A 25,423-nucleotide genomic window follows, 5' to 3' on the forward strand; every position below is an offset into this window, starting at 1 on the left:
CTGTATTTCATCTTCTTAACAACAAAAAAAATGGTACCTTAATAGGCTTAAAAAATATAAGTATGATGATGTTAATATTGTAGTAGAAATTTCATAAAAGAGGAAAACCAAATGGCCGGTAAACATGAAAAGATTCTCAACTTGATTGATCATTGGGGAGATACAAATTTAAACCATGATTAGTTAGCACTGCATACCTCCCTTAGAAAGACTAAAATTTAAAGACTTAAAAAAACAAAAGACTGAGTTTTAGTGGATGAGGATATGGAGCAGTTGACACACAAACTTTTTCCTAGTATAGTCTAAAATGAATTTGTTGGGTTAGATTCCCTTACACAGAAGTCACTACTCAACAATAATGTGTTCAGTGTTTTCAGCAATAGTTTTACGGCAAAAGCAGTCTAATATTAAAACTTAATTTGGTGAAGATGTTTTTGTTGTGGGACCTAAGCTATTGATGCCCAGTGATGTATATTTTTGATGATCTACAAGAATAGAAGATAGAATACCTAAAGGAATTGGTCAGTACATCTCTTTTGATCCTTTTATTGGAATATTATTTCTCTTATCTGGACTTTTTGTCTGGAACTGAATAGGCCACAGTTCAAAGTTAGACTTTTTGGGACAAGGGCAATAGACAACTGAACCTTAAATTATCCTTAATACTCTATGGTGATTATACCTCAGGGAAACCTCTGCCTTTCCTTTGCTTTGTTTCATGTTAGAAAGAAGACAAATTGGCTCGTTTAGAGAAAGCTATCAACCCCTTGCTGGATGATGATGACCAAGTGGCATTTTCTTTTATTCTGGACAACATTGTCACCCAGAAAATGATGGCAGTTCCAGATGTAAGTGGTCTGTGTGTTAAATATTGTGAGGATAATACAGGGGAGAGGAAAGGGTGAAAGGATGTGTGCATGTGTATGTTGGGGAGTCTGGAGTGTGGTGTTTGTCAATTCAAACTGGTATGTAATTTTAAAAAGAAACCATTTTGCTCTATGAGTGCATTATCGTTGAAATCAAAGAGGCCAGGAATCTGTGATATAGAGAGGTTCTTTATACCTGTTGTTGACATTCAGTATTTTAATGCTCCTGAATAGCCCTGGAGAGAAGTTAGGATGCCAGCTAATGGGAGGTTTTGGATTTAGAGGTGCTTCTTAACAAATGAGAGTTTGATAATTACCCAGCATTCGTTGTCTTTTTTTTTTTTTCTTTTCTTTTTTTTATTTATTTATTTTTGGTTGCGTTGGGTCTTTGCTGCTGCGCCTGGGCTTTCTCTAGTTGCGGTGAGCGGGGGCTACTCTTTGTTGCAGCATGCAGGCTTCTCATTGCAGTGGCTTCTCTTGTGGAGCACAGGCTCTAGGCGTGCGGGCTTCAGTAGTTGCGGCACACGGGCTCAGTAGTTGTGGCACGCAGGCCCTAGAGTGCAGGCTTGGTACTTGTGGCTCACGGGCTTAGTTGCTCCGAGGCATGTAGGATCTTCCCAGACCAGGGCTCAAACCCATGTCCCCTGCATTGGCAGGCAGATTCTTAACCACTGTGCCACCACGGAAGTCCTGCATTTGTTGTTTTTTGTTTCATTTTTTGTCTTGCAACTTTATGGCAGGGGTACCATGTTGATTCTTTGTATCATTTTGTAATGATCCTCCCTAGGAAATTCTGAACTGAGTTTCCTTTTGTGTTGTAGGCATATGTTGTGTATGCAGTAACGCTATAAACCAGCGGTCCCCAATCTTTCTGGCACCAGGGACCGGTTTCGTGGAAGACAATTTTTCCACGGATGGTGGGTGGGGGATGGGTTCGGGATGATTCAAGCACATTTATTGTGCATTTTATTTCTATTATTATAATGTATAATGAAATAATTACACAACTCACCATGATGCAGAATTAGTGGGAGGCTTGAGCTTGTTTTCACTTGCCACTCACTGATAGGGTTTTGATATGCATCTGCAAGCAATTGATTTATTATGGTCTCTTGTGCAGTCAAACCTCTCTGCTAATTATCATTAATTATCATCTGCTAATCTGTATTTGCAGCCACTCCCCAGCACTAGCATTATCACCTCAGCTCCACCTCAGATCATCAGGCATTAGATTCTCATAAGGAGCAGCAACCTAGATTCCTCACATGTGCCAGTTCCCAGTAGGGTTCACACTCCTGTGAGAATCTAATGCCACTGCTGATCTGACAGGAGTCGAGCTCAGGCGGTAATGGGAGCGATGGGGAACAGCTGTAAATACAGATGAAGCTTCACTCGCTCATTCGCCTGCCCACCACTCACCTCTTGTTGTGCGGCCCGGTTCCTAACAGGCCACAGGCTGGTACCGGTCCATGGCCCAAGGGTTGGGGACCCCTGCTATAAACGTTCTGCATGGGACAAGGGAATGAGAGATTTTAATTGTGAATATAGAGCAGGGGTCCTTACCCTACCAGGGCACATGAACCCATAAAGGAATCCCCTTAAATTATATGCAGAGTTTTGTATGATTATGTGTCTTTCTGGGAAAAGGGTCCATAGCTTTTGTCGGAGTCTTAAGAATATTTGTGACCCAGTGAAGTTGGAGAATCTCTGGTATAAAGAATGGTTTCCATTTAATTTCTCATGCTTTCTTTTTGCTAGTCTTGGCCATTTCATCACCCAGTTAATAAGAAGTTTGTTCCAGATTATTACAAAGTGATTGTCAGTCCAATGGATTTAGAGACCATACGTAAGGTGAGTGATTTGGTCTAAAATGTCTTTTGGGAATCAAGTAACTTTGTGTATCTGAGTTCCTGATTCTTTTAATTACAGAATATCTCCAAGCACAAGTATCAGAGTCGGGAGAGCTTTCTAGACGATGTCAACCTTATTCTGGCCAACAGTGTTAAATACAATGGTGGGTATTTCTCCTTTTTTACTCTTTCCATCAATATATCCATCCAACATTAGTTAGCATTATTAAAATTTAAGTGCATAAAGCAGCCTTGAGCCATGATAGCAGAATCAGTCATGTGACTTACTCTGCATTTTTTTTAAAACAGGCACGTACTTTAGTGTGTTCTGTAAAGTTTGCTAATAACATTTAATGATGAAAAAACAACGTATATTTATTTTCTAAACTTTGGAAAGCACCAAAAAATGAGATGAGAATAAAAATCAAATGGATATTACTTTGGGCCATCACTGCTTTCCATGAGATGTAAAAACTCACCTATGCCCCAGGCCCTTAGATGGAGCTTAGGGAAATGTGTTAAATATAGACCATGGTGTGCTTCCTCAGAGCATGGAGTTTTTGCTCAATATATGAAATGGTTGCATAATGTATCTCAGGTGCTGTGCTAGCTACTTAATCTACCAGTGGGAAAGACACTCTTTCTCTTCAGGTCAATGAAGAGAAACAGTTAAAATGCAGCTTGGCATGGGCTATATTAGAAGGATGTACAAAGTGCCCTAGAGGAGAGGAAGGAACACCTTCACCTAGGGAAGGCTTCATAAACAAGTTAATACAGTTAAGTTTTGAATGGCTCACTTAAGTAAACATCAGTTGAGCACCTAATATGTGCTGGCACTGATAGATGTTACAAATAAAAAGTCAAATTAGATATGTTCTCTGCCTCCAAATTGGTTATAGTTTAGTTGGGGAAACAGAAAAGAAAAATTACAGAACTTAAGTATTATGCTAGATGAATTCACAGAGTGCCAAAGGAAAACAGGAACAGGATATCTAAGTCAGAGTGGGATTAGAGGAAGCTTTCTGGAAGAGAGTTTTCTTAAGCTGAGTTCTAAAGGATCAATGGAGTTTGCTAACCAAAAAATGAGGAGAAAGTGTTCTAGGCAGGGAGAACAGCAATATATGAAGGCACAGAGACCTGAAATTGCATCTTGGGTTTAAGAAACAAGTTACTGGGGTTGCAGTTAAGTGTACATGTTGATGGATGACTGGTTATATATAGAGAAGTAGACAGGTGTCAAATCATAAGAGGGCCTGGTGTATGCCATATGTCATACTTAAGAGCTTTTTACATTATCCTAAATGGAAAAACGTTGAAAGAATTAGGCAGCAAAATGACAATCCCAGATAACTCCTGAAGCAAAACAGAAGAGGGAGCTAAGGGCATTTGAGAGAATTGCCTAGCATACTGAGGTCTCAGCTAAAAATCCACCTGATTGTATGACTTTTCTCCACAATATTCAGGAACCCAAGTAGTGTGGCTGTTAAGTTTGCCAGATAGAAGGGACAGAGAATTAGAAAGAGGAGGTGATGGAGGGGACAACCAGAACGACAGATGAGGAAATGGGTATTCTGGGTTTAGAGAATAGAATATCATGGAGGAATGAAAGAACAGGGTAAGTTCAAGGAACTGTACTTGACTAGAACCTATATATTTCATTAAGAGAAGTGGTAGGAGGGCTTCCCTGGTGGCGCAGTGGTTGAGAATCCGCCTGCCAACGCAGGGGACACGGGTTCGATCCCTGGTCCGGGAAGATCCCACGTGCCGCGGAACAACTAAGCCCATGCGCCCCAACTACTGAGCCTGTGCTCTAGAGCCCGTGAGCCACAACTACTGAAGCCCACATGCCTAGAGCCCATGCTCCGCAACAAGAGAAGCCACTGCAGTGAGAAGCCCGCACACTGCAATGAAGAGTAGCCCCCACTCGCCGCAACTAGAGAAAAGCCCGTGTGCAGCAGCGAAGATCCAACACAGCCAAAAAGAAATAAATAAAATAAATTTTTTAAAAACGAGAGAAGTTGTAGGAGATGAGCCTTCCATTTTTGTTCCATCTGGGTTGCATTAAAAGAATCTGCGTTGTCCCTTGTGCCCTTCTTATTGCTGATTGGAAAGTGGAAATGACCTCTGTCAGGTCATTTATTTCTCCATTATTGGCTCCTGAAAACACCTAAAGCTAATCAGCCAAAATTCTGGTAATAGAAGTTGGCAGGCTCACAGGTGTCTAAAAATGAGTATAACAAGTAATAAGCAAGCAAGACTGTTACAGAGAGGATGCTTGGCCTGGTAATGGCTGCCTGAAGATAGAGGGCAGATTTATGAGGAGCTTATGTAAGGCAACAAGAAAAACCCAGAAGATGCTAATTGAAATGAGAAGAGGGCAGACGGACAAATCACAGAAGACAAAAATTAAATACCAAAAGAAAATGAATATTCAGTTGTACCTAGTAATCAAAGAAATGCAAATTGAAACAGACCATTTTTTTGTCTATTAAGATGAGCTCAATTTCTCTTTTTTTTTTCAATTTCTTTTTTAATGGAAGTATTCAAAATGCTAGTGAGACAGGTACTCTCACATGCTGTTGGCAATGTAACATTGTTAGACATTTTTAGAAAGCTCTTTGACAGCATTGAGGCCTAAAAATCGTTAAGTGAACAGACTTTATAGTCAGGTAGACTTGAATTTGAATATTGGCCCCACCACTTCATAGCACTGTGACTTTGGACAGGTAATTTAGACTCTGCTTTCTTTTCTGTAAAATGGGGAAAATAATAATACCCTCCTCAGAGGGCTATCGTGAGGATTAAATAAAATAATGCATGTAAGTGCTTAGCATGTGGTAGGATAATCTATCCTAATCAGGTACAGACAAAGCTGTTCATGATAATGTCATTTATATTAATTAGAAATAACCTGAACGGTTAATGTAAAGGGAATGACTAGTTATTGTGCCACCTGTATGATGGATTGCTGTGTAAAGATTGAAAGCTTATTTTAAAAACTAATGACAGTGCTCACTTTGGCAGCACATATACTAAAATTGGAGCGATACAGTGAAGATTAGCATGGCCTGTGCACAAGAATGACACGCAAATTCATGAAGCGTTCTATATTTTTTTGTTATAAAACAGAAACTAACACCATTGTAAAGCAATTATACTCCAATAAAGGTGTTAAAAAAAAAAACAAGCTAATGACAAAAGTGCTTAGAATGTTAAGTGAGAAAAGCAGAACATAACTTTATGTCATCTCAGTTATGCTTTTAAGAAAAGATACATAGAAAAAAGACGTGCTGGTGATAAGTGATTATTTCTGAGATGTAAGGTTACGGTTGTCTTCATTTTCATCTTTTGTATGTTTTCCACGTTTTCTACTGGTATGGAAGGCAGGAAACTCTTTCATGAGGAGGTGATTTTTGAGCTAAATTTTGAAGGATGACGATTATTGTAGCTAATTCTTTAGTGAGCACCTGCTGTGCCAAACAAATAGTCAAGTGGAGAAGGGTGGGGAAGAAGTTCCAGGTAGATAGTGCAAATGCTAAAAAGATAAGAGTGCCTTGGATAGGGCAGTGCAAATAGTTGAGTTTGGCTAGGGTGCAAAGTGGGAGCTAGTTTTGGTGTTAAGAGATTAGTTTTTAAAGTTAGATGGGGCCAAGTCATGAAAGGCCTAGTATGCCTTTAAAAGGACAGACCACCATAACAGGTATTTTAGTAAGATCGTTCTGGAAGCTATCTGAAGAATAGATAGGAGGGAAAATGAAATATGGAGACCAGTAAAGAAACTATTGGCAACAGTCCAAGTTAAAAGTACTGAGAGCTTGAACTAAGTTAAGTAGCAATAAGAATGGAAAGATGGGGACAGATGGTAGAGATATTGAGGAAGTAGGATTGATACCTTCATAAATGGTTGGAAGTTGAGGGTATGGGTAAAGGAGAGGGAGAATTCAAAATGATGCCAAGTACTCTTATGCTCTTGGTGAGAACATAAATCAGTACAAACTTTTTAGAGGACTATAAATGTGTATTCCCTTTGACAAAGCAAGTTCATCTCAAAGGAATACTCCACACAGGTTTGCAAAGGCATACGTACAAATGTACATATGTTTGTAATTGCAACATTGTTTGTAATTGCAAAGATATAGGAACATTCTAAATATCCAACAATAGGAAATTAGTTAAATTACAGTACATCTATATGATGGAATACTGTTTAGCCATCAGAATGGTAGATTAGCTAACAAATAAAGCTGTACCTAACATATGCTGATATCAAAATATATCCAAGATATGTACTCTTGAAAACTGGATCACTCAACAGTATTTACAGAAGGAGTTGCAAATTCAGATCCTGTGGAGGCCAGACAGGTAACATTTATATAAATGAGTAAAACAGGCTCAGTAGGAATGGATGAACTGGAGAGCACATCCCCCATCTAAAGGGCTCAGTCACTATTTTGTTCAATTGTTGACATAGAGTAAAATTACTAAAGGGAGAGGTGGAGGATAATCTTCACTTTATACCTTTTTGTACTTAGGTGTTTGAATTTTTTTAATTGAGCATGAAATACTTTTGTAATTAAAAATAAAGAAATTTCCGTTTTTTGGAAGGATGGGTAAGTCAGATGACATTCAGAATTCTGACTTGGGCAAACTGGTGGTGTCATTGACTAATACAGTTGTCCCTTGATATCTGCAGGGGATTGGTTCCATGACTCCCATGGATACCAAAATCTGCAGATGTTCAAGGCACTTACATAAAATGGCATAGTATTTGCATATAACCTACACACATCCTCCCATATACTTTAAATCATCTCTAGATTACCTACAATACCCAATACGATGTAAATGCTGTGTAAGTAGTTATAAATACAATGTGAATAGTTGCCAGTGTGCAAGAAAATCAAGTTTTGCTCTTTGGAACTTTCTGGAATTTTTTTTTGCAAATATTTTCGACCTACAGTTGGTTGATTTCCATGGTTGCAAAACCTGTGGATACAGAGGGCTGACTATAATAGAAAATATAGGAGGAGTGGTTTTGGAGAAAAGTGGTAGAGTTCAATTTGGGCTATATTGTATTAAGGTAGGACATCCAAGTGAAGACTTTCAGTAGGTAGTTAGCTATATAGAGGTCCAAAGCTCAGAAGAGAAGTCTGTACTATTTGTACATATGGATATTTTTTCAAATCATCAGCATATAAAGATACAAGTAGATGAGCTCAAATAGGGAGTAGGGTACATTCCTTGAACCCCCTGATGCTGTAGGTGAAATATGGTTGTATGTTTTTCAGACCATAGCTTTATCATACTACGAAAGTTGTATGTGACTCAAAAAAGTTAAGACCCACTGTTAAGAGAGAATGTAGGATGAGAATATACTCGACAAATACCAAATCAACATTTAAGGGATCAGGTGGAGAATACTGAGGAGTGACCAGAATGAAAGAAGGAAAACCAGAAGAGAGTAATGTCCTGGAAACCAAGAGAAGAGGAAAATGGCCAACAGGTCAAGTGCTACGGAGAAGACCAAAGAGAACGGTCATTAGAAGAGCTATTTCAGTGCAGTGGTAGAATCAAAAGCCAGACTACAGAGGATATAAATGAATAAGAATTAAGTAGAGACTGAAATTTGCCCGTGAAGGGAAGACGGAAGACTGTAATCAGTGTTTTGGAGGGGACGAAGGCAGTTGGACAGAGGGGATGTTTGTATAGGTGAAAGAGAAGAAAAATAAGAATATAAGATAAGCTCCCTATGAGAATGGGAATGTAAACATTGAGAAAGTTTCTGCCCAGTAGCCTCTCATTTTCTCTGCAAAGTAGCAAATGGGGTCTTTTGCTAAGAGTGGGTGAGGTGGTGGGAGAGAGAATTTGAAGAGAAATGTAGATAAGGGTTTGAATTATCTCTTGTAGGAAATTTGAAAAGGAGCTGACTTAGAGACGTTTCAGAAATATTGAGCAGCCTTTGAGGGTCCAGCTGAAGTTGGAGATCATTCATCTTTATAACAGCATCAATTGGCACAGTTGGGTAACTTGTCAGTGCTCATCAAACCACATGAGGAAACAAGGCAGATGGTAGAATTGATTCAGGATTGGGATTTTGTTTTTGGATGTGTCGCAAAGATCGGGAATTGACAGTGTTAGCAAGAAAAAAAAAAGTTGATCGTTGAGCTTCTCAAACTTTGTCACCAAAGGTCCCTTTATAGCAGAGAATTATGACTACACAGCCTCTAGTTTGGGGGGAGTATCCCAAAGCAGCTTTACAAAAGCTTGAAGTTTCTTTGGCAATTCATGTTTTATCTTTTAAATTTATACTGATTTTGTATCAGGCGGAATCTCTTTGTACTTTAACATGTTTCAAATTTCTTACCAAATTATTTTATATCCTCCCCCTCCCCCACACTCACCTCCATCTTCAAGTAAAACTGCTGATGAAGAAAGATAAATGACAGTGATCCTATAGCTTTCTTCAGTATACTGCTACACATTGCCTTAGTTTTTGAACTAAAGCCAGGAGAGGCTTGATAGAGACAGGAGTTAATGGGGATGCAAGTTTCCTTGAGATCAGAGAGAGAGAATGAAAAAACTAGACAGATACAAGGCTGTGATAAGGAAGTGTAGGATGTTGGCATTGAAACTTTCAGAGGTGAAGCAGTTTTTAGTAAAGACAACATTCTGGATATAGTCGTGGATATGTTTGGCTGGAGTGGAGGTGCGAACCATTGGCATGAGGATTTGCAAGGATTTTGGATGGGTGGTACATGTAAATGTTAGAGTAACCCACCATGATGGGGAGAGATTTGGAGCCAAGAAGATTGTGCCAGGTGTGCAAGTTCTTGGTGAATGTGAGTAGATTAATGATGGTGAGTAAAGGTGAAGAGCAAAGATCTCAGACTCAGGTGGCCTATAGGGGCCAGGCAAGTAATGTAAATGAGTGAGGTGGGCCAGGTGTGGATTGTGGTAAACTGGAAGAGTACATATTCCATCTGAAGAGGCTTGTACTTTACTACATCTGATTGTTTTCCTAAGGAGATGAGTATACAGTGTCACTAGGTATCTTAATTTTTCAGGAGAAGCTGAAAGTCTGGATTTTTGTGTGTATGACATTTCCCAATTTTTACATATTTGCAAATAGTTAAAAAAATTTTTTTAACTGTGCAAGCCAAATAAAAACATCTATCTGCAGGCCAAATCTGGCTCCAAGGCAGCTGGTTTTCAACCTCTGGCATAGTAGAAAACAAGCCTCAAAGTAGGAGGGATTTTTTTCTTTTCCCCAAGGGGAAGTAAATAATAATTTGGTAGTAGCAGTGGACAGCCTGGAACGTTGTCTTCCCCCCATCCTTAACCAGTGGGTGAGAGTGTAAGAAACCTCTGAATAGGGCTGTAAGGGTAAATGGTGTCATGAGATAAGAAATGTCACATTTTTTATACTAAAAGGACACCCATCATGGAGTTGAAGGCACATATGAGATGTTTCCTACCATCAGGTACTATACACAAAATAATACTTTTGTTTAAAACTGTTGGTTTGGCCAGATACGAACCTGCCTCTGTTTCTAATTAACAGTAACAGGGCCTTCCCTGGTGGCGCAGTGGTTGGGAGTCCGCCTGCCAATGCAGGGGACACGGGTTCATGCCCTGGTCCGGGAGGATCCCACATGCCGCAGAGCGGCTGGGCCCGTGGGCCATGGCTGCTGAGCCTGCGCGTCCGGAGCCAGTAACAAAGTCCATGTGGACTCTATTCCCTGCTTTAAAATTTTTATTTCAAAAAATTTTACTAACCAAAATTACTAGAATGGTATCTCTAGTTAACATTATTTTGACTCTTTCCATTCAGATCCTTCACACATAATATCACACTGCATAGTGGCGTATTTCCATAGCATTTTATATACCTTCATTGACTTATCCTGTATTATCATGTATATGACACATGAGCTATATTGTACATAGCTAGAATGCTTAACACTAAGGTTATCATTGGGCAACAAGTGGAAGATAAGTAATACTCCAGATGAAACTGCATCTGGAAGTATGCAGTACACATTGGAGGACACAGTCTTGTACTTCAGGTGGTGGTGATGGACTGCACACTGATATTGGAGTTTAGGCCTTTAGGCCTTCCAGATACCACATAGGTACTGAATCAATCTCAGAGCCTCTGTTCATGTTCAAATTACATTTGAAGGAATGTTAATAATCAAGGAAACCCAAAACTTGGGATTGGAACTATTTGCAATAGTTTTAAAAGGCACACAACATTCCATGTCAGTGAGAGAGTTATACAGATAAAGAAATCCTGTCTGAAAAACACAGCCCACATTTTTTACTGGTCTTAACAAAGCCACAAAGTCTTAAATCGTTGGCAGAGCCATTAATACTTAACGTTTGATTTAAATGTAAGGTAAACTGCGAAGATCTTAGGTTATTTTTCTGTGGAGTTCTCTTCTCTCCAGATCTGTCCTGCAGTTTACAGATGTTTTAGCCTCCTCAGACTCCACTATCTGGCTCTATGGCTTAGCAAGACTTAGCTGTGCTTTTCTTGGGTTCGGCAGAAAGCTAAGGACAATTATAGGGCTCACGTCCTTTATTTCCTTTCTCTCAATATACTTCCTGGTTGGAAACAGTTGTTTCATGTGTTTTCTCCAGTTTTCTGGTTACAGTGGGAAGGCTAGTCCAATAGCAGTTACTCTATCATGCCCAGAGGTCTTTTAGGTTTATGGTATTTTCTGACATATAGAAACTTCATTTTTATGTAGTTACATTTATCAGTCTTTGCCTTTATGATTTCTATCTTTGGTATAATTGTTTAAGAGACCTTCCCTACCCCCAAGATATCCAACTATATTTTTTTCTAATACATATAACATTTTAAACGTTTGAATGTTTATTGATTTTTAAAAATAGAATCTAAGGTATAAGGTAAATATCTAACTTATTTTCTTTTCCAAAGGATTAGCCAAAGTGTTCAAGTTGTATTTATGGAACAGTCTGTCCTTTTCTACATTAGTACAAAATACCACCTTTATCATATACTAAATTCTTATATATATTCTTGAACCTATTTTGGAGCTTTCTATTTTGTTTTATGTGTTTGTTTATCCAGTCTGCACTGTTACCACCAGATAGTATCACTGTGATCATCATTCAGACTTTTATCATCTTAAATTCCTCTGCTAGACTGTCTTCACCCAAGTACCCTAAAATACACTCTAGGATCATTTTTGTTAGATTCTATCTTGTCCATAAATAGATAGGTAGGTAGGTAGGTAGATAATATTGACATTTTAATTTGTGGATTAATTTGAAGAGAGTGTATATTTGTATAATAATACGCTTCTTCATCTAGGAGCTCATGTTTCTTCATTTATTCAGATTTTCTTTTACCTCCCCCAACAAAGACTTCTAGGTTTTTTGTATAATTTCTAGGAATCTTTTGTTTATTTCTGTATGTTTTATAGTTTTTGTTGCTATTGAGCATCTACTTTTTTCTTGTTGAGTTTTTCCCTAGTTAATTAATTAATTTATAAATTTATTTTAATTTTGGCTGCGTTGGGTCTTTGTTGCTGCACGTGGGCTTTCTCTAGTTGCAGCGAGCAGGGGCTACTCTTCATTGCGGTGCGCAGACTTCTCATTGCAGTGGCTTCTCTCATTGCAGAGCACGGGCTCTAGGCGCGTGGGCTTCAGTAGTTGCGGTGCGTGGGCTCAGTAGTCGTGGCGCACGGGTGTAGTTGCTCCACAACATGTGGGATCTTCCCGGACCAGGGATCGAACCCCTTTCCCCTGCATCGGCAGTCAGATTCTTAACCACTGCGCCACCAGGGAAGTCCCTATTCCTAGTTAATTTAAAAGTTTTGCTACTGTTGTACATGTGCTCCCCACCCCCAAAGTGATTATTAAATCTAAAGGTTTCAATCAGTTTGAAGAATAGTATTGTTCGTAGGTTAATATAATGCTTAAAGTATTTCTGTATACTAGTTTCTGAGTCTGTCCTTGAGACTACTCTGTAAGTTTGGCCATTAATAAATATTAAGGTTTTCTTTTTTTCTGTCAGTGACTCTCCTTAGATTGGGGCCAAGGTATACGTATTCCTACATACAAGTTCAGTCTCTCACATCATTGAAGAGAATAAAATCTCTTTTGATCGTAAAAATGGTAAAATCTACACAACATAAAAATTTACCTTTTTTAACCATTTTTAAGTTTACAATTCAGTGGCATTAAGTACACTCACAGTGTTGTGCAACCATCACCACTATCCATTTCCAGAACCTTTTCATCATCCCAGACAGAAACTCAGTACCCATTAAACAGTAACCACATTCTCCCATTCCCCCAGTTCTTGGTAACTTCTGTGCTACTTTCTGTCTGTGAATTTGCCTCTTCTAGGTACCTCATATGAATAGAATCATACAGTACATAGAATATTTGTCCTTTTGTGTCTGGCTTGTATTTCACTTTGCATAATGTTTCCAAGGTTCAACCATCCATGTTGTATCATGGATGAGGATTTCTTTTTTTTTTAAACGAATATGTAACGTTTCTCTCCTATTCTTTACCTGCCATTCATGCCTCACTTAGCTTTAATCTGGTTCTACCCTGCCCGGCATACCAAGTGAACAGTATTACATAATTGCCTGGTATAGTGGGCACTTTTCAAGTCCTTATCTTGATCTCACCCCAGTATTTGACATTACTGACCATTTCTTCCTTGAAACTGTAGTATAATTGGCTGCATAACAACTTTCAGCTCTTACTTTCCTCCTACCTCTTTGACCATTCCTTTTCAATCTCCTTTACTGAATGTTCTTCTGCCTGTTCCTACAACTTTAATTACTACCTCTTCCCTGATGACTCTCAGCTCTATTCTGGGGAAAGATCTGTATTATATCCCAACCACCTGCTGAACATTTCCTGTTGGATGTCCCAGTGGAACTTGAAACATGCTTCAAACTGAGTGTTCTTCCAACCTTTCTCTATTCCAGTTTTCTCCCTCTGTCCCTTACTTGACTCACTCCTTTACTGTTTCCAGTCTGGGTTGAATGGGGTACTAGCGTCACTGAGTAGCTACATCTGGAAACCTCAGAGTTATTTTTGATTCTTTCCCTTGACTAAATCCCCAACTTCAAGCATATCACTAAAACCCTCATTATATTTTGCCTAGATTATTACAATAAGTAGTCACCTGGCCAGTGTCCCAGCCTTTAGACTTATCTCTTTCTAACCTATCATTCACATTCCTGTCAGATAGACCTCTTTAATAATTCATACTTAGAAAAAGGTCAAACAATACAGAAATAGATAGAATTAAATATTAAAGCATCTTCCGGAGACACTGCTTTGGGAAAGATCCCCATTGTTCTCCTTACTTGCTGCAAGTGGTAAATCCATCCTTCTCCTGGAAAAAAAAAAAAAAAAAAGCTTGTTCCTGCCCTCCCGCTCCTATCTCCCATAGTTTTATTCCCTAGAGGTAACAGTTTGGTGTGTATCCGTCTGTACTTTTTTTTTTCTTTTTTTGCGGTACGCGGGCCTCTCACTGTTGTGGACTCTCCTGTTGCGGAGCACGGGCTCCAGACGCACAGGCTCAGCAGCCATGGCTCATGGGCCCAGCCACTCCGTGGCATGTGGGATCTTCCTGGACCGGGGCACGAACCCGTGTCCCCTGCATCGGCAGGCGGACTCTCAACCACTGCGCCACCAAGGAAGCCCCGTCTATACTTTTTTCTGTACTTACACAAAACATGTTAAGTAATTACACATAAATAGTTTTTAACTTTGGGGTTTTTTTTTACAAAAATTGTCATTTTTATAGATAATTATTCTGTAATTTGCTCTCTGCTCATGAATATATCCTGATCCTCTTTTTTAAGCTTCCATTTTGAAATAATTTTAGACTCAAGAAATTACAAAAATAGTGTAGAGTCCTGTATACCCTTCACCCACCTTCCTCCAATGGTGACATCTTACATAGCTGTGGTTCAATATCAAAATCAGGAAATTGATATTGATGCATTACCATTAACTAGATTACAGACCTTATTCAGTTTGCACCTTTAAAAAAATCTATATTCATTTGTGCATGTGGATAGTTTTATGCAGTTTTATGCCATCACACCACCACCATCAAGGTTTAGAACTGGTCTGTCATCACAAAAGAACTCCCTGACGCTACCCCTTCGCATCCATGTCCCTCCACGTGCACCCACCATTCTCCTTGTTCCCTGGCAACCTCTTTGCTCTTCTCCATCTCTATGGTTTTGAAACTTGAGCATGTTATATAAAGAATAATATAATATTTTTGAGATTGATTTTTTTCACTAAATATAATTCTCTTGAGATCCATCAAAATTATTGTATGTGTCAGTAGTTCATTTTTTAAATTGTTGAGTAGTGTTCCATCTCACTAGAGTTTGTTCAACCATTCAGTCATTGAAAGACATTCAGTTTTCCAGTATTTTGCTTATGAATAAAGCTCCTGTGAACATTAGTATACAGGATTTTGTGTGAATATAAATTTTCATTTCTCTGGAATAAATACTTAAGAATATGATGGTAGATGTATGTGTGGTTTTTTTTTTTTGTTTGTTTGTTTTTTTGTGGTACGCGGGCCTCTCACTGCTGTGGCCTCTCCCGTTGCGGAGCGCAGGCTCAGCGGACATGGCTCACGGGCCCAGCCGCTCCGCGGCATGTGGGATCTTCCCGGACGGGGGCACGAACCTGCGTCCCCTGCATCGGCAGGTGGACGCCCAACCACTGCGCCACCAGGGAAGCCCGTATGTGTGGTTTTGTGAGAAACTGCTGTACTCTTCCAGAGTGCCCGTACCATGTTGCGTTCCCACCAACAATTATGAATCATCGTTTCTCCACAGTATTTAGTATTACCACTGGTTTAAAAAATTGTATCCATTCATCTATCTCATTGTGTTTTTACCTTGCATTCCCTTAATGGCTGTTGATGTTAAACGTCTTTTCATGTGATTATTTGCCATCCATATATCTTCTTTGGTGAAGCGTCTGTTCGTTTCTTTGCCCTGGTTTTAATTGCGTTGTTTTCTTATGATTAATGAGTTTTGAGGGTTCTTTATATATTCTAGGTATGTCCTTTATTAGATATATGACTTTTTTTTTTTGGCTGCGTTGCTTCTTGTGGTCTTTCTCTCGTTGCGGCAAGCAGGGGCTACTCTTTCATTACGGTGCGCGTGCTTCTCATTGCAGTGGCTTCTCTTGTTGGTGGAGCACAGGCTCTAGGCTCACGGGCTTCAGTAGTTGCAGCACGCGGGCTTCAGTAGTTGTGTCTCACGAGCTCTAGAGCACAGGCTCAGTAGTTGTGACGCACAGGCTTAGTTGCTTCGTGGCATGTGGGGTCTTCCTGGACCAGGGTTCGAACCCGTGTCCCCTGCATTGGCAGGCAGATTCTTAACCACTACACCACCAGGAAGTCCCTAGATATATGATTTACAAAGATTTTTTTCTAGCCTGTGTCTTTTCAGTCTTTTGACAGTAACTTTGGAAGAGCATAAATGTTTAATTTTGATGAAATCCAATTTATCAGTTTTTTCTTTTTGGACTGTGCTTCCAGTATGTCTCTAAGAAGACTTTGCTTAACCTAAGATCACAAAGGTTTTCTCTTATTGTTGTACATTTAAATCCATGATCCATTTTTTTAAATTAATCTATTTATTTTTGGCTGCCTTGGGTCTTCATTGCTGCACGCGGGCTTTTTCTAGTTGTGGCGAGCGGGGGCTACTTTTTGTTGCAGTGCACGGGCTTCTCATTGCAGTGGCTTCTCGTTGCAGAGCACAGGCTCTAGGCACACGGGCTTCAGTAGTTGTGGCGCGTGGGCTCATTAGTTGTGGCTCACAGGCTCTAGAGCGCAGGCTCAGTAGTTGTGGTGCACGGGCTTAGTTGCTCCACGGAATGTGGGAACTTCCCGGACCAGGGCTTGAACCCGTGTCCCCTGCATTGGCAGGCAGATTCTTAACCACTGTGCCACCAGGGAAGCCCCATGATCCATTTTGAACTTATTTTTATATATGGCATGAGATTTAGGTTGAGGTTCATTTTCTTTTTGCCTGTGGATGTCCAATTGTTCCATTATTGTTGGTTGAGAAGACTGTTACTCCAGTGAGTTGCTGTGAGCACCTTTGTAAAAAATCAGTTAAATGTGTGGGTCTGTTTCTGGGTTTACTTTGTTCCGCTGACCTACGTATCTGTCCCTCTGCACATTGCCGTGATTACTGTAGCTATGTAGTAAGTCTTATCATCAGGTAGAGTGATTCCTTTCACTTTATTCTTTTTCTAAATTGTTCTCTTATTCTTTAGCCTTTCCATGTAAATTTTAGAAGAATCTTGTCTATATCTACAAAAATGTCTTGCTGGGATTTTGATAGGAATTGAGTTAAACCTATAGATCAGTTTGGGGAGAATTGACATCTTTACTGATCCTGTCTTATTGTTAGTACATAGAGATCTCTATCATTCTTTTTAATGTATTCCATAGCATAAATATGTATCATAATTGATATCCTTGCACATTTGTAGGAATATTTTTGTAGGAAATTTTGATGTTCTAAAATTGTGTTCCAAAAGGGCTGTCTGTACCTGTTTATAATAAAAATAACAGTGAAGGAGAATGCCTGTTTCCCTACAGCCTGTCCAACACTGGAGATTATTATCAGTGTTTTAAAATCTTTGCCAAATTATTTCTGTAAAATTCAAGTATATAACTTAAACTAAAATTTTCCATCATAAAAATGTTACATGTGCATTAAAAAAAATCAGACCATATAGAATTGTATATAGTGAAAAGGAGAAATCTCCCTGTCCTTCCCCTTTACCCATCCCATTCTCCAGAGTAGTGTTAGTTTTGGTGTGAAGCATTCTGGGCCTTTTTCTGTACACACCATATACTTTTTCTTTTTTTGACAAATGAAAGCATATATTCTGTTCTATAATTTTCTTTTTTCAGTTGACATTATATTATGGACAATTTTTAAGTATGTGATCTTGTTTAAATAAAATCTGTTCATATGTGACTCAAAAAGGCAAAAGAGTGAACTGAATATCATTTTGAATGTTTCTGGAAAAAAAATCTAAATTGGATTTCTACTTTGCTTTTAAAAATACTGTGGCTGCTTGCTATGGAGAACAGTATGGAGGTTCCTTAAAAAAAACTAAAAATAGAGTTACCATATGATCCAGCAACTCCACTCCTGGGCATTTATCTGGAAAAGGTGAAAACTCTAATTCAAAAAGATACATGCAAGGGGACTTCCCTGGTGGTCCAGTGGTTAAGACTCCATGCTTCCACTGCAGGGAGCACGAGTTCAATCCCTTGTCAGGGAACTAAGATCCCATATGCTGCACGACACGGCGAGGAAAAAAAAAGATACACGCACCCCAGTGTTCATAGCAGCACTATTTACAGTAGCTAAGACATGGAAGCAATGTCCATCAACAGATGAATGGGTAAAGAAGATGTAATATATATATACACACATACATACACACAATTGAATATTACTCAGCCATAAAAAAGAATGAAGTAATGCCATTTGTAGCAACATGGGATGGACCTGGAGATTATCATACTAAATGTAGTAAGTCAGACAGCGAAAGACAAAGATCATATGATATCACTTTTTTGTGGATCTAAAAACATGATACAAAAGAACTTACTTACAAAACAGAAATAGACTCACAGACGTAGAAAACAAATTTACAATTAACAAAGGGGGAAGGTGGGGAGAGGGATAAATTAGGAGTTTGGGATTAACAGGTACACAGTACTGTATATAAAATAGATAATCAACAAGGACCTACTGTATAGTACAGGGAACTATATTCAATATCTTATAATAATCTATAATGAAAAAGAATCAGGAAAGAATAGATATATATAGATGTAAAATGGAATCACTTTGCTGGACACCTGAAACTCACAACATTGTAAATCAACTGTACTTCAATTTTAAAAAATACTGTGGCTGCTACTATGTATAAAAAGGGTACAGTGATATATTGTATGGCACAGGGAATACAACCAATATTTTATAATTAAATGGAGTATAATCGATAAAGATTTTGAATTACTATGTTGTACACCTGAAACTAATATATAAATCAACTATACCTCAATAAAATTGTGTGTGTGTGTGTGTGTGTATAAATAAATACTGTGGCTGAAGTAGAGGGAGATTGCCCAGTGATAATTGTCTTTTGACATTTCATTTCTGTGAGAATACTTGTTTGTTGTTCAAGAATTCATTATCTGCTTGAGTTTGATAGGGAATAGACATAGGATGTCCATAAGTTACTAGCCCTCTTCTCTTATGTACTGTATTGAGCTAGTAAATAGTGATATAGCAGTCTGTTACAAGGCATCATCTCATTGAAAGTCCTGTACTTATGGTGAGTGAGATAATATGCTAGAAAACAAATATGCACCAGAAAGTGTTAAGGCTACAACAAAGCCCACATTTCCAAAAACAGCATTTGGGAAAATAAAAATTATTATTTATTATTTATTAAAAGAAAAAGGAGATATAGAAAAATAGGCTTTCTGTCAGCCTGGGAGTTTCTGTAATGTATTGTCAAGGCAGTGTGTTTTCTGTGGTGCCAGGAGAAACAAAACAAAACCTTATTACCATGAAGGATATAAATCAATGTTAACTTCCCCACGTTTATTCTATATAAGCTATTACAGTTGGCATCATGTAGAGTTAGGCAAAGAGTATAGAAAGAAAAATGGGCACAGAAAGAAAAATGGCCTAAATCTAATAAAAGTGATTGCTCTAAGCTCCATGGAGGCAGGAACCATGTCTGTCTCATATCCCCAGTGTGTAGGATAATTCTTGGCACATAGTGAACACTCGGTAAATATCTGTTGAATGAACTAACGGTCAAAGAAAGAGGTGGAGTACCCAGAAAAAGTGAAGTGTGGTGCAGTAGAAGCTCGGGCTTAGAGAATTTCAAGGAAAAGAAGTGAACGTCAATTGCATATGTAACATAGCACTTCTAGGGTTGAGTCTGAAAAATGTTGAGTGGATTTGGCAGTTAGCATATCACTGTTGACCTGATGAAAACAGTTTCAAAGAAGTGTTCTTTAACACTGCCTCATTCTCTGACACAGTTGCTACTTTCTCTATGATCCCTTAGTGCTTGGTATGTTATTGAAATTATGAATTTGTGTATATTTATCTTCCATGAAGCCGTGAAAGGGCATCAAGGACAAGGACTTATCTCTTGTTTTTTGTTTGTTTTGTTCTGTTTTTTATTTTTGTATCTTTGTATCATCAGAGCCTAGCACTATACCTGGCTTCCAGTAAGTACTTAAAAATGAAGAGTTAGGCTGTTGTAAATTTTATTCTACAAGAAAAGGTGTTTTGAATTGTCTATATTGTTGTTTTTCTAATTGTAGAAATATGGGATGAGTGTGTTTAGCTAAGGCTATATGTGTATTTTTTAAGTTGCTAAATGGAATGGTCCATTTGGGGGAAAAAAGTATTTTAACATTCTTTGGGACTTTTAATGAGGTAGGTCCTGAATGTAAATCCTACCCATGCCCAGTGAGATTTATTACCCCAGTTCCCCTCTGGATTTTCTAGCTTCTTGAGTTTCTAATCCAGATTCTGAGTAAAGTTCTGTTACAGTGGTTTGAGAGCTCAAACCTCTTATCTTGGAAACTAAACATCTTAATTTGCATTTGATCTACGTCATACCTAATGTAAAGAGCCTAGCTACAGTCTGAAAGGTTAGATTCACTTCTCTTTTTACCTTTTCTGGACCTAGTTTGAGATAAATATCTAAGAATTAGGAGGGCCCAAGCTCATCTTTTTTGGGATCTGTGGACTATGCATAATTGAATTCAGTAATTCTAGTTTCTTTAGGAATTAGCTGTGCACATTTTTCCTTTTTTTCTTTTTAAATCTGGCACTGATTTTTTTAAGCTTTCTACTGCTACTGAGATTTTATTTTTTAATTTTAATGATTCACATTGCAACACATGCATATCCCCCACACTGTTCACTGTCAGGATAATAATTTATGCTTGTTTTGGCACAGTGCTCATCTTAGGAGGAAGGTTATTTTTAGTATTTGTGGAAATGTTCTCAAAGGAAATAGGAGCTTAGGAGTGATCACAAACCCTCTTCTCTTGGTTGCACAGGACTGCTCACCAACTCAACTGGTATTTTTCTCTGAAACCTTTTAGATAACAATAATACTTGTTTTCCCTCTCTAACTAGAACCACAAAGCTTGTAACTTTCTTCTCTTCTCCTGACATTACTAAAGAGGAAAATTAACTTAGAAATGACAAAAGTAATTTTCTTTGATTTTGGTGGAATATCAACTTTCCAAAGCTGTCATTGGAATTATCACTATTTAAGGACATTTGATTTGAATTACATGTGATTCTGTAGGCTACTGCCAATCCTTATGAATGAGGCAAAGTATAAATATAAATATATTTCTTTGATATTTGCAGTTGCTTTGCCATGATTTACTAAATAAGGAGAGAGAAGAAAAACAAAATTATTCAGAAAAACATTTCTTTTTGCAAATGGGTCACTTGTTCTCCTGTAGGGCACAGTGATAATTCATAGACAGTTTTAGCTTTCACATTCATTTTCATGTCATCCTGGAAATTACTCTTCATAAATTCTGATTTTCTGTATAGTAATCCTTTAGGGACCGGGAAATTGGAATTCAGTTTCTGCCTCCTCTTTTTCCCCACAATAGCCACAGTACCTTTATTATTCCCACAGAGGCCCTGTTGTCTGTGTATGTCTTTTCACTGGATGACTCTTCTCTTCCTAAGCTGTGAAACTTAAAGCTGATCATCCTACTTTTATTTGTTTATTTATTTTTGGCTGCGTTGAGTCTTCGTTGCTGTGCATGGGCTTTCTCTAGTTGCGGCGAGTGGGGGCTACTCTTCATTGCGGTGTGCGGGCTTCTCATTGTGGTGGCTTCTCATTGCGGAGCACAGGTTCTAGGCACGCAAGCTTCAGTAGTTGTGGCACGTGGGCTCAGTAGTTGTGGCTCGCAAGCTCTAGAGCACAGGCTCAGTGGTTGTGGCGCACGGGCTTAGCTGCTCCGCGGCACGTGGGGTCTTCCTGGACCAGGGCTTGAACCCGTGTCCCCTGCATTGGCAGGTGGATTCTCAACCATTGCGCCACCAGGGAAGCCCTGATCATCCTTTTAGTAAGCACCTGATTGCTGCAGAATATAGAGCAATATTTTTAGCATTATGGAGATGGTTATGGACCCCTTTGAGAATCTGATGGAAAACTATGGATCTTCTACTCAGAAAAATATGTATTATATACAGAATTCTGTTTACAGTTTCAGGGGTTCATGGATCTCACTCATTACCACTCCATTCAAGAATTTCTGGTGTAGGGACTTAACTGGTGGCACAGTGGTTGAGAATCCGCCTGCAAATGCAGGGGACATGGGTTCAAGCCCTGGTCCAGGAAGACCCCACTTGCCATGGAGCAGCTACGCCCATGCACCACAACTACTGAGCCCGCGTGCCACAACTACTGAAGCCTGCATGCCTAGAGCCCGTGCTCCGCAAGGAGAAGCCACCGCAATGAGAAGCCCATGCACCACAACAAAGAGTAGCCCCCACTCACCACCCATGTGCAGCAACGAAGACCCAGTGCAGCCATAAATAAATAAATAAATGAGCAAACAAATAAATTTCTGGTATAGGTAGGGTTAAGAAAATATCTGTGTAATTTTATCCGTTTTTGGTGGTGTTAACAGTGGTTTGCCAACTCTACCACCATCTTTGATCCAAAATATTATACTTCAGTGCCACTTTGCATATAATAGAGTTAATAATAGAGTTAAATAGCTGAAACCCTTGTAGCTCTTGAGAGCATGGACTGTCAAAAACTGAGAACAGACACAGCTAGTAATCAAAACACACAGAGAAGTATGTCAGCTACATAACTGTATTTTTCTATATTCTGGGGGCTTTATTAGTGGGTATTTATTTTACTTTTTTAGGGTTTTCTTAATACAAATTTATTTATCTTTGGCTGCATTGGGTCTTCGTTGCTGCACACAGGCTCTCTCTAGTTGCAGCGAGCAGGGGTTACTCTTTGTTGTGGTGCGTGGGCTTCTCTTTGCGGTGGCTTCTCTTGTTATGGAGCATGGGCTCTAGGCGCACGGGCTTCATTGCTCCGCGGCATGTGGGATCTTCCCAGACCGGGGCACGAACCTGTGTCCCCTGCACTGGCAGGCGGACTCCCAACCACTGCGCCACCAGGGAAGCCCGAGGTCACATCTTTTAAATGGTTTAAAGTAAGAGAAAACTTTGCAAATGTATAAACTAATTTTTCCTTGTATTATGAGAGCACTGAGATATTGAAAGCGTTGGTGTATGTTTAGGTTTCAAAACAGAAGAGCTGAATTCTTATTCTATAGGCTGGAGTTTGAGGGATGAGTCAGGTAGGTAGGTATAAGAGCCAGGATACTGCAATAAGCTGATGTTGTACTGGCCTGGTGAAGGAGGGCTCTAACCTGTATGCAGCCTGTTTTCTCTAACATCATGCATTTCTATCAACATGAAAGCTTGTCTGATAACTTTTGCAGTCTGTGTCCATCGGTACTTTGAGGACCAACCTACTGGTGGCCCTAGAAGATTAGAACTCAGAAACTTCAGCTTCGGTCTTCTTATCACTCAGACTGTTCTTGACTGTGAGCCAGCTCTGGCTGTCTTTATACATGTCCTGAATATCTTTTGGTTGACTGCGTTTCCTTTCTGGTTTGTGTTTGGCACAGTCAGCTTGTGTGAGGACACAGCTTTACTTATCTTTTATAAAGAATAGATGACCTGGGACTTCCCTGGTGGCTCAGTGGTTAAGAATCCGCCTGCCAATGCAGGGGACACGGGTTCGTGCCCTGGTCCAGGAAGATCCCACATGCCGCGGAGCAACTAAGCTTGTGCGCCACAACTACTGAGCCTGTGCTCTAGAGCCCACAAGCCACGACTACTGAGCCCGAGTGCTACAATTACTGAAGCCCGCGTGCCTAGAGCTCGTGCTCCGCAGCAAGAGAAGCCACGGCAATGAGAAAACTGCCCACCGCAACGAAGAGAGCAGCCCCCCACTCACCGCAGCTAGAGAAAGCCCGCATGCAGCAACGAAGACCCAGCGCAGCCATAACTTAATAAATAAATAAATAAAAGAACAGATGACCTATGCTTGTGAGAGATTTTAACTGAAGGAGACTTATTTGTTTGTATAATAGCTTGCAATAGTCAGAGTAGTTATGGCACGAAAACTTCACATGTGGTATATTTTTTATCCTTTACATCCTGATAAATAGTACATTTAATTCAAGCGTCACCTCCTCTGTGAAGCCTTTCCTAATTCTGCTTTCCTTCTTACATCCCAGAATTGGCCACTTCCTCCTCTGTGCCTCTACTGAGCCCTGTATAGATTTTTTCACTGCATTGTATTGCCCCATTTGTTTATAGTCTATCTCACTGTGCTAGACCATAACTTCTTGAGGATATGGTCTATATCTTACTCCTTTCTGTGTCTAGTGCCTGGCACCTAGAAGGTACTCAAAAATGTTTTATGAATGAAAAGGTGAATGAACAGTATGTTAAAGAATATTATAAAGCAATTAAGGCAGGGAGTAAAAACTCAGATGCCTTCAGGGTCCAGGCGTAAATGAATTAAGCAGACCTGGTAGGGACCAAGGTAACCTGGGAAACACATGCCTTATCTAAAAGGGACAGCTGCTACTCAGATCCAGCCCATCGGTGCATTATGAGAATGTTAACCCTGTGTTGCCACATCTTTTACTTTTTTAAGAGAAGCCAGACATTTGGGTTTTTACATGAAATCTCTTGGTTGTTGAATGTTGCCAACTAAGATTTTTTTTAAAACTTTTTATTGAGGTATAGTTTACATACAGAAAAGTGTATATATTATGAGTGCACAGCTCAATCCATTTTCCCAAACTGAAGTGATTTTTTTTAATTGAAGTATAATTGACCTACAACAGCATGTTAGTTCTAGGTGTACAATACAATGATTTGACATTTCTGTATGTTATGAAACGATCACCACCTGAACTGGTTTTTTTTGTGAGCCAAATAAAATTGGATTGACCTGCAAGCCACCAGTTTGCAACTTGTGACCAAAACTGTATGGGGAGCTGTGTAGTTTGGTTAAGAATCACCTAATAGATTAAAGTGTCTTACATCAGTCAAATGCAGTGTGTGGACCTTATTTGGATTATGATTCCAAAAAATCAAATGTAAAAGAACATTTGTAAAACAGTTGGGGAAATTTGAATGTTGACTGGCTGTTTAATAATATTAAAGAATTATTGTTTACTATTTTAGGTGTAATACAGTTGTTTGTTTGTTTTTTTAAATAGACTTTATTTTTTAGAGCAGTTTAGAGCAAAACTGAGCAGAAGGTACAGAGTCCCCATATACCCTGTGCCCCTACACATGCTCAGCTTCCCCTGTTATCAACGTCCCCCACTAAGGTGGTACATTTGTTACAATCAATGAACCTACATTGACACATCATTATCACCCAAAGTCCATAGTTTACATTAGGGTTCACTCTGGGTTATTGTACATTCTGTGGGTTTTGACAGATGTATAGTGACAAGTATCTACCGTTATAGTATCATACATAGTTATTTTTTTAGAGTCCTTAAAGACATACTGAACAATTTAT

The 25,423-nt window shown here is 39.1% G+C and overlaps 1 protein-coding gene and 1 non-coding gene across 19 annotated transcripts in view; both read left to right on the top strand.

The window, feature by feature from the left end:
- The window catches only part of TAF1 (TATA-box binding protein associated factor 1), a 98,640-nt gene that overhangs the window by 54,301 nt on the left and 18,916 nt on the right, over window positions 1–25,423 (top strand). For 17 of the 18 annotated variants that reach the window (XM_032619595.1, XM_032619600.1, XM_032619591.1 and 14 more), the window contains 3 exons: window positions 726–848; window positions 2,625–2,717; window positions 2,796–2,880. In XM_032619595.1, coding sequence (XP_032475486.1) covers window positions 726–848; window positions 2,625–2,717; window positions 2,796–2,880 — 301 coding nt within the window. Of the gene's footprint in view, window positions 1–725; window positions 849–2,624; window positions 2,718–2,795; window positions 2,881–8,623; window positions 8,734–25,423 lie in introns of all 18 variants that reach the window. The other variant, XR_004348043.1, reaches the window with a different exon arrangement.
- On the top strand, window positions 5,725–5,831 carry LOC116748231. The gene has a single exon (XR_004348241.1). It is a non-coding gene; the product is annotated as a U6 spliceosomal RNA (small nuclear RNA).

This window comes from Phocoena sinus, chromosome X (genome assembly GCF_008692025.1).
Source record: "Phocoena sinus isolate mPhoSin1 chromosome X, mPhoSin1.pri, whole genome shotgun sequence".
NCBI classification, from domain to species: Eukaryota; Metazoa; Chordata; class Mammalia; order Artiodactyla; family Phocoenidae; genus Phocoena; species Phocoena sinus.